Below are 15301 nucleotides of genomic sequence, written 5' to 3'. Positions count from 1 at the left end.
ACTTTACATTGTTCTAAATAGTAGTTAGGATGAATGGATGAAGAAGATGTGGCATATGTATACAATGGAATATTACTCAGCCATCAAAAAGAATGAAATCTTGCCATTTGCAATCACATGGATGGAGCTAGAGTGTACTATGCTAAGCAAAACAAGTCAGTTAGAGAAAGACAAATACCATGTGATTTCACTCATATGTGGAATTTAAGAAACAAAACAGATGAACATAGGGGAAGGGGAGAAAAGAGAGAGGGAGGCAAAACTTAAGACTCTTAACTGTAGAGAACCAACTGAGAGTTGATGGAAGGAGGTGGGTGGGGGATCGGCTAGATGGGGGATGGGCATCAAGGAGGACACATGTTATGATGAGCAAGTGATGAATCACTAAATTCTACTCCTGGAACCAATATTACACTACATGTTAACTAACTAGAACTTAAATAAAAACTTGAAACAAAAATAAATAAGTCAGTAGTCAGTTGCCCCAGTTACTTCCCCCTTGATGTGAAATTCTTCTCATATACACATGGATTAGTTCCTGGATTCTTTATTATGCTCTAGTGATCTGTTGCCTATCTTTGCACTGTGTCACCCTGTTTAATTAGAATAGATTTGTAGGGGCGCCTGGGTGGCTCAGCCGGTTAAGCGTCTGCCTTCAGCTCAGGTCATGATCTCAGGGTCCTGGGATCGAGCCCCACATCGGGCTCCCTGCTCTGCAGGGAGCCTGCTTCTCCCTCTCCCTCTGCTTGCCACTCCCCCCTGCTTGTACTCTATCTCTCTGTCAAAAAAAAAAAAAAAAAATACATTTGTAGTGTGTTTTTGTATCTGATAGGGTATTTTTTCACCTTCAAAATTCCATTGGCTGTTTTTTCTGTATTTACTCATCTACAGAAATTTAGAGTATACTTGTTGTATACTATAAAAGCCTATTGATATCTTTATTGTTTAAGTAAATATTAATAGATGTAAATAGGGATGAGCTGCATTTCAAGAGAAAATTATAGGCTTTTTTTTTTTTTTGTAACAAGGGTAAGCTTTAAAAGTTTTCCAAAAAATATATTGATTGACACTCTCTAAAATGTCTATCCAGATAAGGAAAAATTAAATATTCATGTCACTAAGATAAATATGCCTTGCTTAAGTACTCTTTAAAACCTGGCAGCAAAGCCAATGTCTGCTGCTATTTTTCCATTAATTTGTATTACATCATTAGAGTTTCATTCCAATAGAGAGATCTTTTGGCTCTAAGACCTACAAAAATCGTGCTTATGATTTTCAAATTGTTTTCAGTATTTCTTTTAAGAGGATAAAGGTTTGGTAAACACTGCTGAGTATAATCAAAATAATACCAAAATATGATAATGTTTTACATTTAGAAAATTGCTTATGGAGAAGATAGTGTTGCTCTTAGCACCAGCCACCCTTGGAGGGAACATACAGGCTGTGGATCATTACCTAGCCCTTTAAATGCAATCTAGATAGAGAGCAGCTCACTTATTAGCTCTTCTTATTAGTGCCAGACATTATCTCCTTATATCAAGTAAACCTGCCATTCAAAACCTAAATCTATTAACTCCCTGTGGGATTTAGAGTGGTTAATAGAAAGGCAGCCCTGCGCCCTCTGCCCAGGCACCTCTTTATCCGGAGATTATCTTCCACACAGTGATGTATCAGTCAACACCAGAAGGATCCATTCCCATATAGATCTTCCCTTGAGTCTGTATCTCTGGAGAGATTCACAAAAAGCTGATAACATTGGTTGCCTCTGGGGAGGAGAACTGGTGGGTAGGGGCAGGCATGAGAAGGCTTTCCACTCTTTGAATTTTTGAAATACAAGAATTTATTACCAAAAACAAATATTTAAAAGAAAAATAAAGGATCCATTCCCTGAGTTCTCTTTCTGTAAATGAGGATCCCATCCTGGTAGCTTTTCTTGAATAATGTGCCAGGACTAAAATTAATTGTGACATTCTTGTTATTGGTGTACCCAGAAAACACCTCTGAAACCTCCATCATGGAATACATTCTGTGACATGTTTGATCTGCCCCACAGTAAAGAATTATAGTGATCCACCCTTTCATCTAATTGCCCTGGTTTCTCCCAGTATCTTTTAGATAGCTGTCTGGCATTGCAGTGCATTCTGGGGCCACGTAACAAGGGTGAGGACTAGTGGTGCCTATGAGACTTCATCCTGTGGCCTGAGAGGTACCAAGCTCTAATCTCGGCTTCTTAGAACACTCACTGCTCATCTGGCCACATCCTGTGTTTTCTGCCACCAACAGCTGCCCACCCCCAGCCCACTGTTCAAAGCCCAAAAGACCATTTGAAGGGCAATGTATTATTTAATAGGATTATTGCATTCTGGAAGGAGACCACCATGGCAAAATAAAGCCACTCCCCTTTTCATAGTAAAGGGCATTTCTACAATTTAAAATGATTCTCTAAATTATGAAGACAAATTGTATGAAAGGTCAAATTTTACTTAAAAACTAAACTTTATTTACTTATTTATTTATTTATTTATTTTTAAAGATTTTATTTATTTATTTAACAGAGAGAGAGCACACAAGCAGGGGGAGCGGCAGGCAGAGGGAAAGGGAGAAGCAGGCTTCCCACAGAGCAGGGAGCCCGATGCGGGGCTTGATCCCAGGACCCTGAGATCATGACCTGAGCTGAAGACAGACCCTTAACTGACTGAGCCACCCAGGCACCCCTTAAAAACTAAATTTTAAAATGTTTATAGCTGAGTGGTAAGATTATGGGTCATTGTAATCTTCAGGATATTCTCTGTTTTCCAGAATTTTTTTAAGTGTCCACATGGGTTAGATTTATAATCGAGAGAATATTACTTTTATAAAAGTAAACTTTGAATTTGTAAATAAGAATATTTTTAGAGTGTGCAGTGTAGTACTTTCATGTTTATAATTTTATTAGGTTATTAATTATTTACTTATATTAAGCAAAGAATCATTAAATTGATGCTCTTAGACTCAAAGTAGGTCTCAAGAGATCACTGGCATATTGTTAGGTGGAAAAACCAGGATACTGATAAAGCTACAAATAGCAATGGTATGTTTTATCTAAAATTCAGATGCACAGAAAAAAATTGGAAAATAACATTCAAAAGCTCTTAACAGTTTCTTATAGAATGGCGTTATTGTTTTTTGGGTTTTTTTCTCTACTCCGAACTTTTTTAATGTGGTTGAGATATGTGTGTGGATGTGTGTATTTAAAGTAATTATCTCGTTCTATACCATCTTGAGTGATTACTGTCCTATGTAGATTTACAGCGAAACTGCTTTTCAGCTTCTAGATATGCTTATCAAAATGTGACATGGGGGGCACCTGGGTGGCTCAGTAGGTTAAGCCTCTGCCTTTGGCTCTGGTCAAGATCCCAGGCTCTCTGCTCAGCGGGGAGCCTGCTTCTCCCTTTCCCTCTGCCCCTCCCCCACCCCATGCTCCTGCTCTCTCTTTCTCTCTCTCTGTGCTAAATAAATAAAATCTTTTAAAAAAATGTGACATGGCAGGAATTACATGTGGGACCTCAATGAAAAATAAGGGGTGCTCCACAGAGGAATGAGACGGCTTCTTCTGCAAGGCTGCTCTCTTCCATGGGTGCTCCATGTACCTGGACAGAAACTTGAAAAAGTTGCAAAATGCTGCTTTAACCACCAGCGTTGAAAGCATATGGCTCAGTATTTGGAATCATAAAAGCCCGGGCACCTTGTGGTCTGGCTTCTCGGGTAAAACTAGGAGCCTGGTTTAGGAGAAACTGCTCATTTAACGTATATATGCCTTGATGATAAAACCCTTTCAAATAAAGGAGAAATGAATTATTCAGGATTTCTGTATCTATCAAACAGGGAAGTATAAGAAAGTAACATTTTACATTTGTGAGTAATTTTCCATGTTCTATTATCTGAATGATTTTACAGGAAGGTGAGTATGTTTTTATATGGTAATTTGTGGAGGAATCATCTTTATGGAAAACAATGATCTTTACCTGAATTCCATGACTTAAAAATAGCTCCGCCCCCATTCACTTCCTCTCAACAGTATGAAAATAAAAAAGATGTATTCCAGTTTTAATAATAAGAAGAAAATATAGGTAACTTCAAATTTGAATCTCGGGAGAGTTCCAAAAAAAAGAGTGGATGAAAAGTTTCAGTATCCTTGGGGCACAATAAATCTATTTATTGCTCTGTTTATTGCTCCATCAACTGGAAGCCTGAAGCCAAACTGTCATTCTGTCGGGCTAACTTCTCAGGAGGTAAAGCTGAACTTCTCATATTTCAAAATGAATGCAAACCATTGAGTAGTAACAAATGTAAGAACAATTTGCATTTTCAGTACCTCTGAGCTGAATTTGAAGAAAAGATGCCTAATTTAAACAGGATATAAATGTCTTTTTCTGATTGGATAGTGCAAGAAAATATATGAGGTGGCTTTTTGGTTTATTTTTGGTTTATTTTTTTGTTGTTGTTTATTTGTTTTCTAAACCAGGTCTGGCAGTCCATATGAAGAGAGGGTTACATTTCTGACCCCCTGGCTTTGTCAGCATATTGTTGCAATCACACTCTTGGTTGGTCATCTTCTCTTAGCCAGCCCTAGGAGCTATGCCGAAGGCCTGTGATCCTCCACACATCCAGATGTGGAATTCATTCTCTAATGGGATCCGTGGGCAAATAGTGCTCTGCAGGAAAAACAAAAAACTTTAGTGTCCGGCGAATTTTGGGAAATTAAAAGCAGGACACTTTCCAGGAAAATGCTGGGCTTTAGAAAGTGTTAAATCTCTTCTGTTACACTGACTACTCACTTTTAGTTGCTCAGCTCACTTATTAACTTAACTTCTTCATCTCATAAACATTATTGGTGTGAAGACCAAACCTGTCATGTCTTGTTTCCCCATGCTTGTCCTCTGAATCCAGATGAAGATCAGGTCATTGTGGAATGTTTGCTGTACAGAGCCCAGCAAATTAGGAGAGGGCTAAAATAATTGCTAAATTGGGTGAGTTTGTATTTAATTCCTAGAAAAGCTGAACCTAACAAAGAGGGGTCTTTGATAGCTCAGGGTGGGAAGACCCTGCAGGTGCAGTATATTTGTCTGTATTGTCAGGGTCCCCGGAGCTCCTGCTTCCTTTGTGTGGCATGTGCTTGTGTGTCCTGCGTGGAGAGAAGTGATACTGCTCATTGCAACCACAAGGACATCACTGGACTTGCTTTTCTAGTAATTGCAAAAAGTTTGTGCTGAGCCCATTCTCATCTAGTTCCCTTTGTGACAAAAGTGAGAAAACTATAGCTATCAAAGTATAGCCTAGGGGGCTCCTGGGTGGCTCAGTCAGTTAAGCATCTGACTCTTGATTTCAGGTCAGGTCATGAACTCCCCACATCAGGCTGGATGGAGCCCCACGTCGGGCTCCGCGCTCAGCGCAGAGTATGCTTGGGATTCTCTCTCTCCCACTCTGTCTACCCCTCTCCCTGCTCTCCCTGTTCACTCTCTCTCTCTCTCTCTCTCAAATAAATAAATAAAATCTTAAAAAAAAAAAGTGTAGCCTCGGATTTGGAACAGGACTTTTCTCTGGTCAAAATTCATCAAAACTAACTGACAGATTTAGAAATCTAACTGATGACCTTTTCCTTTGCATTCTGCCGAGAGGGCACCAAGAAAACTCTTTGAATGAAAGTATGAGTGAAGACATGTTTTGTTCTCATAGTCTGGTCTAGGTTAGGAACAGAGTCTGGAGCCTGGCGCCTCTCCTTACCAGCTCTGTGCTTTGGGCACATGACTTAGCATCCCTGTGTCTGTTTCTACACCTGTACGGAGGGGAGGGGATACTGGAGTAGCTGCCTCCTAGGATTGTTTTGAGGATTGAACTAGGTAATATATGTATAGTGCTTGGACTTCTGCTGGGCATATGGTAAACAGTAGTAATTTCATCTGTCATTATTATTATCTGCCTCTTTTTTATATTTTACATAAAAAGGTTGATTTAAGAGTTTTTCAATTACTATTTTGAAATACTTTTATAGAATTTCTATATTTTTCTTCAGGTAATGGTTGACTCTTCCTAGAAAGCATGATGGAATGTCCTTGTATTGTAGATTAGTATAAATTTAATTGTAGTTAATATTGGGGGTCTCATGATTGGACTCTTCAGTTACAAGAATTATTTATAGAAAGTTATCAATAACTTTCTAAGTGCCCCAGTATATATGTATTCAGTTGTTTATGCATTCAGCAAGTATTGACTGAGCACATAGAGTGAGTCAGACTCTGTTCTGGACCCTGGGAATTTAGAACATGTCAGATAAAGCCCTTACTCTCACATGGTTATGTTCTAGTGAGGGAGACAAACCATTAGCAAGTAAACCAATCAACATGATAATTTCAGATTGTGCTAAGTACTATCAAGAAAATGTAACAGGATGCTCTGGAAGGGATGGGGAGGGGTCTCTTAGGGAAATACAACCTATCCTGCGATTTAAATGACAAGAGGAAGCTATCAAGTACTGTCAGTGGAGAGAAAAACATTCCACCTCCAAAGGGGGGCCGGCCCATGTAGAGGGAAGAGCTCGTGCAAAGGGCCTGAGTTGAATAAGGATTTTGCATGATCAGAGGGCGAAAACAACACCCAGGTGACTGAAACAAGAACATTGTCTCCATTTAACAAATGTAGAGCAAAGGTTATGGCCAGGGCTAGCATTAGGAATTGAATTCAAAGTGGATACATCCCTACTTTGATCACAAGTTTGCTGTTTTGGTAAGGTTGGTATATCTTATTTTTATTTTGAGTTTTGGAAAGTCAAACATTCAAAAGTAACATAACAAGCCCCATGCATCCATCATACAGCTTCTCCAATTATCAAATTATAGCCAAGCTTGTTTCAACTGTTCGTATGCCTTTAATTTTTCATTTTTTAATGCTTTGATTCCACCCAGCAACATTTTTTTAAGTTGTCCAATGTGCCAGATATTATATTCTGTGAGTATATAAAAGTAATTAAAAGCAAGTCTTTCCTCAGCACCTCAGGATCTGAGTAGACACACCTACACAAAGATCATATACTGACTGTGATAAATAACTATTATAAACCAAGTGTTACGGCAACCCGGAAGGGAAAGCGATTAATGCTTTCCTGAGAAATGGGGAAAGGGGAGTTTGGAGAACTCACAGAGTGAGATTGCAGGACGTGGAGATGGGAAGGAAGGTAGGATAAAGGACAGAGCACAAAAGTGGAGAGCATTTGGGGACAAAAGATTGGGACTTGGGGTACTTTGGGAGTAGTAATGGAGATACAGCTAGAAACATGGTTTGGGCCACATTCTGAAAGGCCTCAGTCACTACTCTAAGAAATTTAAATTTTATTTCATAGGGAAAGGAGAACAATGCAATGATATTAACAAAGAACTGGAATGATTAGATTAGTGCCTAGGATGATATTGCTAGTGACAGCGTGTGGCACAGATTTGATCGACAAATCTCTGAGCCTGCGACAGGGAAATGAATTAGAAGACTGGTTTATTAGGCCAAATGAACATTAGATTACACAAGACAAATGAAATACTAAATAGGGTTGCGTAAGTGTGGAATCACAGAAATAGGCTGAAGTAGATCAGATAAGGCTTTTTGGAGAAGATGACTTTTGGCCTTGATCTTGAATATGAAAACATAGATGGGAAATGAAGGGAGGGGATTGCAATATTATGAAACATAGCATGTGCAAAAAGCACAGGGCTCCGAAAACACAAGGAATGTTCAGTAACTTGCATGGAGGGATGTGAACATGCTGTTCAAATAGCACTAGCAAAAGATGGGAAAGCTTTAATGGATTCAAAGACAGCAAACAAGGCAAGACTTAGTGTCTTGTGGGATATGGAGGATGAAGGAGAGAAATGAGTTGCAAATCTGAGGGTCCTAGACTAAAAATCTTTTAAAGGGTAGATTGTTTAACAAGAAAGAAAGTGCAGGGGCGCCTGGGTGGCTTGTCTGTTAAGCGGCTGCCTTCGCTCAGGTCATAATCCCAGGGTCCTGGGATAGAGCCCTGCATCAAGCTCCCTGCTCAGCAGGGGAGTCTGCTTCTCCCTCTCTCTCTCAAATAAGTAAATAAAATCTTTTTTAAAAAGTGCTGTGGACATGCTTAGTGGAGCATTTGGATGGAAATGCCAGCGAGCATTTGGAAATTTCAGGCGAAGAAGGTAGATTTGGAGTCTTCAGTGGGAGGCAATGGGAGGCTGAAGCTAAACCAAGAGGGACTATTTGTTGATGGTTTCCTTTTATAACTATAAGCCAGGTGTAACCAAGTCCTTTATGAAACATCCCACTCCGCTCAGTACAGGTCAGAACATGACCCTCAAGATTAGTGATGTTTTGTGTATCGATTGCTCTGCATCCTGGACAATATAACCAGAATATTTTCTATAGGGGCTGTCTCTGCTTTCCAACCTCACATTTGTTAACAGTATTCTGTTACGACAGTGGTTCATAACAGTAATGCAGTTGGGGAATGTCTAGAGCTGCCTTTAATTTATAAACATTACTGGCACCTTATTTGGTTTACTGATTGTCGACTGTGTTTTCTCTATCACAGACTCACAGAGTTTCTGTTTCTTGTGTCAGGTTTCACCGTCCGTAACGAAGTGTGAGACTCTTTGGAAACATAGACTGATCATCTTTGGGGGAAGCCTCTCTTCCCGAAAACCTGATATTGCACTGGGATTTGCGTGTGTGTGTTTCCGTTTAACTGGTGAAGGAAGTGTATGGAAAGTGCTCCCCACCTGCACGGCCCAGACGGGGCCAACAAGCAAAGGGAGGGGCGCAGTGACTGCTGTCCAGCATGTGTATTGATGGTAAGCAACACCATGGTCACACCAGTTATTCTCCATCAGGAGTTTTAATCAAAGAAGATGAGCAGAAGACAATCGCTGGCTCCCTGTTACCAGAAAGCCAAATTGTAGAGTGCAGGTTGAAGAGAAATCGGGGCCTGGAGTTGCTGGGCACTAGAAAGGGGTGGGGGTGGAAAATCAGAAAAAAAAAAAAAAGAGAAATATTTCATTATGTTAATGAAGAAAAGAGAAAATCAAAGCATAAATATTTTTGAAGAAGGCTTTTGGTAGCTGAGAACCTATTAAGATATGGGAATCTAATCACCTAACGTGGATTCCTTAAAGACCTGATCCTAGAAGAAGATTCTCGTTTCACCGTTATGTTGGTGCAGTATAGTACCATTATTTTATGTTGTGCCAGTGAATCCAATTGCCAGAAATACGCCTGAGTGTTTTCATGCATCTTTTTCTTAAATGCAAGAGACTTTTATTGACTCTTAACAAGCATGCCTGCCCAAATTTTGTTGCATGTTTTAAGTAGCATAGCTATACACACTTTTTTTTTATACTCCTTATCTAACGTACCAAACTTCTACAAGGATAACAGGACTGGGAATAAAGTCAGATGAATGTGATCCTGTAAATCTGTAGGAAGCTTTAGAAAATAAATCTTTTGGTCTTTCCCTAGCTTGATTATCTTCAGAGTTGAAGCAACCATACTTGATCTAAGGAAGATAATATTGACAATCAAAACACCTTTCTAAAAAATCTGAGTCCAAAGTAAAAACTTAAGCAAATGCAAGTGTTCTGCCAGCAGTTAGTTCTGAGTGGGCATGGAAAGGACTACTTATTTTCAGGGCTGCATTAAGTTGGATTGCTGCTATTAAAAAAAAAATTAAGTACATGGATCAAAAACATACCCGAAGGCTTAGAAGAACACAGAAAGTTTCTGCTAAGTTCCAAGTGAGGAATTTTGTATTTTAAGAGTCTGCAGATTGCATCCATAAATATAGCATTGACTTGCAATGCAAAAGAATCAGTGAGATTAAAGTCATGGAAGGTTTCTCTGTGAGCCTAGAGTCAGTATTGTTTACATTAAGAAACCCTCAATTGCCATCTTGCGATTTTCCGTGGAGTCGCAAGCACAGCGTGGCTTCTGCTCCCAAATACATACGATCAGATGTAAATACTACCTTGCATTCAATTGTTCTTTCATGATTGTTTTGTGCTCCTTTTATTAAAAACAGGTGAGACCTAAAATAACAAGACAAGACCTAGTAGACTTTATTTCATTCGGAGAGCTTGGGCTAGAATTTTCCGAAATGCTTCTGGTTCATGATATGGAAGACTGTAATTTGCGATTTCAACCAAAAAAGCAAACATTTAATCTGGTGGATAAGTTTGGATCCTGTCAGTCATGTATATTCTGTAGAACTACTTGAAATGGGGTGATTTTGCTTAAAATTAAAAAGTTTTAGCACCAACTGGCCTGTTAGAAAAAGCCAGGACCATTTTATGTCTAAGAAAAGTAAGCAGCATTGTTGCACCTTTTGCTGCACTGGGCTACCTGCGTAATAAACCCAGATTCTGCACTGTCGTCATTTCATTACTAGTATAAGATGTACTTTTGCTTTTGAAAAAAATGTTCTGCATGCCCAAGTGTCTTTCTCTGGCTGAAGGGTTTTGTCCATTTCATAGTGTTCAAACCCAACCATGGACATTAACTTTGTTCTCATTTTTTTGCCGAAGCCTTCCTTTTCCTTATAATACTATTATGTTACCGTCGTTGTGTCTTGGGAAAAAGTCTAAGGAATGTAATGTTATTTTAATTTTCTATACTTAAAATCTTAAAATGTTGTCATAATTTTTAATCATGAGGCCTCTATAAAATGGTAAATGTAAGACATTATCACTGTTTTAGCATTCAAGATACAGGTCATAGAAAGTCTCTACTTGGTTGATAAAAGGAGCAGTTTTTTTCCCCACTCATGGTGCATGTGATGCAGGTTTTTTTATTCCCTACAATGAGATGCACCCAGTACAAAGATGAGACTCCCGTCCTTCAATATTACTGTTTTGCTTGTATGGTATGTCAGATTTATGAACTACCCACACTTTTTTTCTTCATACTGATTGACACATTTAGAGAAAAATTTGAAAGAGCAAAATCAAAAAGTCAAAAATGTTACCACTGCTAGTCTACTATTTAGGAATTGAAACCACATATCATTAGAATGATTCTTTAAATAAAAAGCTATGAAAAGAATTGAAGGATTGTGAGCTAACCTGTATTTTTCAGAATAAGGCTCTGTGTTCCTAGCTAATTTTTAAAAGGTGGAAACACTGCATATTCACCCAGCAGCCCACCCAGGTCTCTTGCCTGGCATCCCTAACGATGTGGACCACCCTCCATCTAATTAGGCCTCTGCCCAATGCCAGCATTTCTGCTGTCCAACCAGTAAGCTACAGTTCTATGAGAAAAATAAATGTGTTTGTGAATTGGGCTGTTGTAACACCATACCAGGCTTTTCCCTATTTAAAGTGAGACATTAGGCTGACATAGAGGAAGTGAATGAGTTTTCCTGAGTCCCCAAGATATGATTAGGGTAGGAAACAAACCCATATCCAGGAAGATCTCAGGCAGGAAGGAACCAGACAGACTGTAAAACACAAAGTGGCCATTTCTGTCTTTTTTGAAATGGAGCAAAAGAACATTAAGGTAGTAAGGAGACGCCATGGGCATTATCAGCATCTTTGTGGTCTGACGAAATTAGTCCTCTAATGAGCATTAATTTAAGGCAACCCTGCCTGATAATTCTCTGTGTATGTGAAATGTCTTGGCATTTTTTATGTTTGATATAATTTACCTTTATGTTAATTCCTTAAATTATTTAAACTAAATCTATAATATTCAGAGAGCCATTTGGGGTATTGGAATAGCTGTTTTAAGTGGAGGAAAAAGCAAACTCATCTATCTCTTGGATTTACCCAGAAAAACAGACTTTCTCGTTTCATTTTCATGTCCTTTATTAGCATAATGATTGTAGTCACTTATCTTTTTCTAATGTTAGTAAATATGTTCTGTTAGAAAGTTTTGAAATGTAAGTGAAAACCTATTTAAGACAGTAAAGGAATTGACTACACCCTTCAAAAATCATCAGATATTGAAAATGAGAGATAATTTCCTAAAACCCATAATTTGGGTTTCACATCCCTACAATATTTCCATGCTACATTGGTACTTTGAAAAAATCCAGTAGCTTACACTTAAAAGCGAAAAAACTCTGCATATCCTGATATGGACCACATTTTAAGATATAACAGGCATTGTATTTATATTCAATAGTCATCAGACAGACACAGCTTTCAAAAATGATACTGTATTCACAATAGAAAAAGTCTCATCTACCACGTAGTAGCATGTACACATTTAAAGAGTGAAATCTCTCTTTTCCTCCTTTTTGCTCAAAAATTTCTTTAGTTTATTTTTTTTTTAAGTGGTCCCAGCAGCACATTAAACACAGTGAGAGAAGTCTTCCTCAAAATAGGTGAGATGGAAGATATGCGCATTTCTGTCATTTCATTAGTACAGTAGCTGAAGCATCCCTAAATTCCAGTCATGTTACTAGCCCTAACCTTACTAGTGAAGGTATATAATTTGAGACAAGAACTAATTTCTTCACATCATTAGAGTATGATGTGAGCAGTAAGGTACCACTAAGATGTAATTTATTTACGGAGTTGTCCCTTGGCTTCTTGATATAGGTTATGTTCCACTATTGAGCATTTGCTGTCTTCTTATTGACGGGATATGTCACATTATTTTGCTTGGCAAAGCAGAATGAGCTTTCTGGAACTGAAATATGTCCAAGAGGGGAATGCAATGGCAAAAGTCACCATCACATTAATAGGACCATCTTTCTGAGAGAAAGCTCATCTTTAGGTAGTTCAAATCCAAGTTTCAAAGAGCAGCATGAGGAACTACTCTAATTTGGCAGTGACCAAAGGGTGGTGGGGACAAAGGTAAAATATTCCCAAACCAGTTCTCATTTTCACTTTCCCTTTATTTTGGGTAATAATTAAGCTTAAGTTCTATATGAAAATGGGAACCACCATTAGCATATCTGGAAAACATTGGAAGCAGAGTTCACAGGTCATTCCAAATTAAGAAATCCCACTACATATTCTGTAAGATTTCTGGCAAAAATAAAATTAAAATAAAATATGAAATGAAATAAAATAAAATAGAATAGAATAGAATCCTGTGGCTGTTGTTCTCACCAAAAGCCAACCTTATAGGCAGGGGTCATTTTTAGCCATGCGAGGATTTACTGCAGTGTCACTCAGCTTGCTGCGTTGCTGACGCAAACTGCACCCCAATGAGCACCGTGCCGTTGATCAGTGTTTTGGGGAGGGGGTGCTGTTGGCATTTGGAGCTGGGCAATTCTTTGTTTACAGAAATGTTCCCTACATTGCAAGCTGTTTTATATCCTAAGCTCATGCTGACTAAATGCCAGTAGCATGCCCAGTCACTGTAAAAACACCAAAAGTCAGAAGCGCTCCCCCATGTTCAAAGGCCCTCCTAAGGCGGTACCACCTCCCTTGAGTACCACTGTCTACTGCAATTTGAGGACACACAGGGAAGAGTACCTCTTTCAAAACATCATCTGGACTGCCTTGCACTACTTTGGGCCCTGAGTAGTTCCTTCCCCCTTTATTTTCCAAGGCTTCTGCTTCAGTGAAGCTTTAATTTGCCAGTTCTTCAGGGAGGAGGGTGCTGGGCAGCCTTGGCCGTTTCAGTTGGCATAGTCACTTGGCTGGTCCATGTATGTACTTACAGGAGAAATTTCAAATGAAGCAAACTTTTTTTTCTCTGTTTTGGCCTCACAGTTTTACCTAAGAACTACACTGTTGGTTACCGTCTTTGTCAGGGTCTTGAGGATTATTGCATGGCTTAATCACAAATACAGCTAACAATCCACGTAAACAAAACTGGTGGTCCATGAAAATCACCGTTAGATTTTCTCCTGGTAAGGTACATCCCTTGAGTTTCAAAGCTATCACCTATTGATCCTGTTAAAGAAGCATTTAATCCACATGTAAGTGCTTGAATTCTCCCTGTAACTGTAGTCATGCAGTTCAACTTTTCTAAAATTTGTCAATACTAAATTATGAAGGAAGCGTGGATTAACTGGATTGCATGCCTGTTGTTCATACTTCATTGATGGTCATACACAAAACAAGATGATTTTACCTAGTTGAAACATTGTGGAACTACACTAATGATACATAAACATACTTTTTCTCTGTTGCTTTTTATCACCAAAACTGAATGGTGAATATGTCTTGAAATGATTTGGATGAACTGTGGCTAATAGAATGGAAGAATTTAGCCACTGTAATTTTTCTAAATACTAAAATTTCTAAGTATCTTTTTCGAGACAGAGCAACTCAGAGTTGATAAAAGAGGTTACATTGTGAATTTTTAGATGGTGCTTAAGAATTCTTATCTTGTTAAATACCAGTATTTTTTTTTCTTTTTAAGAATAAATTAAAGGGAGTAAATGAGGCAGAATGCCACTCCACCCTCAGGTCAATTTCATGGTATATTAAAATGCCAATAATATTTGTGCCACTTGCCAATTTGGGGGACTCTTCCCATACTGGATGCTTTTGTTATAGTTTGACTGTATCATTACATTGCTTAGAGAGGCTTCACAAAAAGATGTCACCTTTGCAGTGCTAACTAGCATTTGAAAACAATCTGAATAAATCTAGGGTCAAACCACTTTCATTACTTAAAATATAGGCACTAATTTTTATTTTCATTGTTTTAAGTATTTCTTCTGTGGCTTAGAAATGTGCCAATGTGTTCAAAACATTCTGCACCAGTTTCACCAGATTTAGTACCTAGCAAAAACTCAAACTTGTCATTTTTTTCTATGTAATAGTGATTTTTAAATCAAGAACTATACACATTCGTTTGTTATTTTAGTCTTTGGTTAAAGTGATTAAGAATGGTAAGCTGTGATCATTATCAGACTGACTGAATGATTCCTAATTTCCAGTAAGTGATCTAATTCTACATATTACACAGGTACAATATCTGTGAGTGTAAATAACTGGAACTGTACACTGATTAACATGACAGTTTCTCTTTTTTTGTTGTTGTTCTTGGTCTGTACTGTATTATAGTATGTGGGTATAAATACCTACAAGTATACACAGATATGTATATGTATTCCACTATTGTAACCTGAAAGACAGACTATGTATTATCTTTTTTATTCCTTACTGGTGTTTGTGTTATTTAAAAAGCAAAATTATGCTCTATTTAGTTGTATAATATTATAGGATACTTTGCTGTGCACAATTCCAAGTGCCTTAGAACATTGTTTAGCTTTCTTAAGTATATATAAATGCATATATGTATAAAGTTGGGAAAAGTTACCTCAATAAAATCATTGGGAAATCCC

At 38.2% G+C, this 15301-nt stretch overlaps 1 protein-coding gene across 4 annotated transcripts in view; it reads left to right on the top strand.

Moving 5' to 3' along the window:
• Positions 1-15301, top strand: part of PHACTR2 (phosphatase and actin regulator 2) — a 196171-nt gene extending 180870 nt beyond the window's left edge. For all 4 annotated transcript variants that reach the window (XM_032407752.1, XM_032407753.1, XM_032407754.1 and 1 more), the window contains one exon: positions 8620-15301. In XM_032407752.1, the coding sequence (XP_032263643.1) occupies positions 8620-8635 (16 nt within the window). In that variant the 3' untranslated portion in view covers positions 8636-15301. The remainder of the gene's footprint in view (positions 1-8619) is intronic.

This window comes from Phoca vitulina, unplaced genomic scaffold, assembly GCF_004348235.1.
Source record: "Phoca vitulina isolate PV1807 unplaced genomic scaffold, GSC_HSeal_1.0 scaffold9, whole genome shotgun sequence".
Taxonomy (NCBI): domain Eukaryota; kingdom Metazoa; phylum Chordata; class Mammalia; order Carnivora; family Phocidae; genus Phoca; species Phoca vitulina.
The sequence above is the reverse complement of the archived record's forward strand: the minus strand, read 5'-3'. Positions and strand labels throughout refer to the sequence as shown.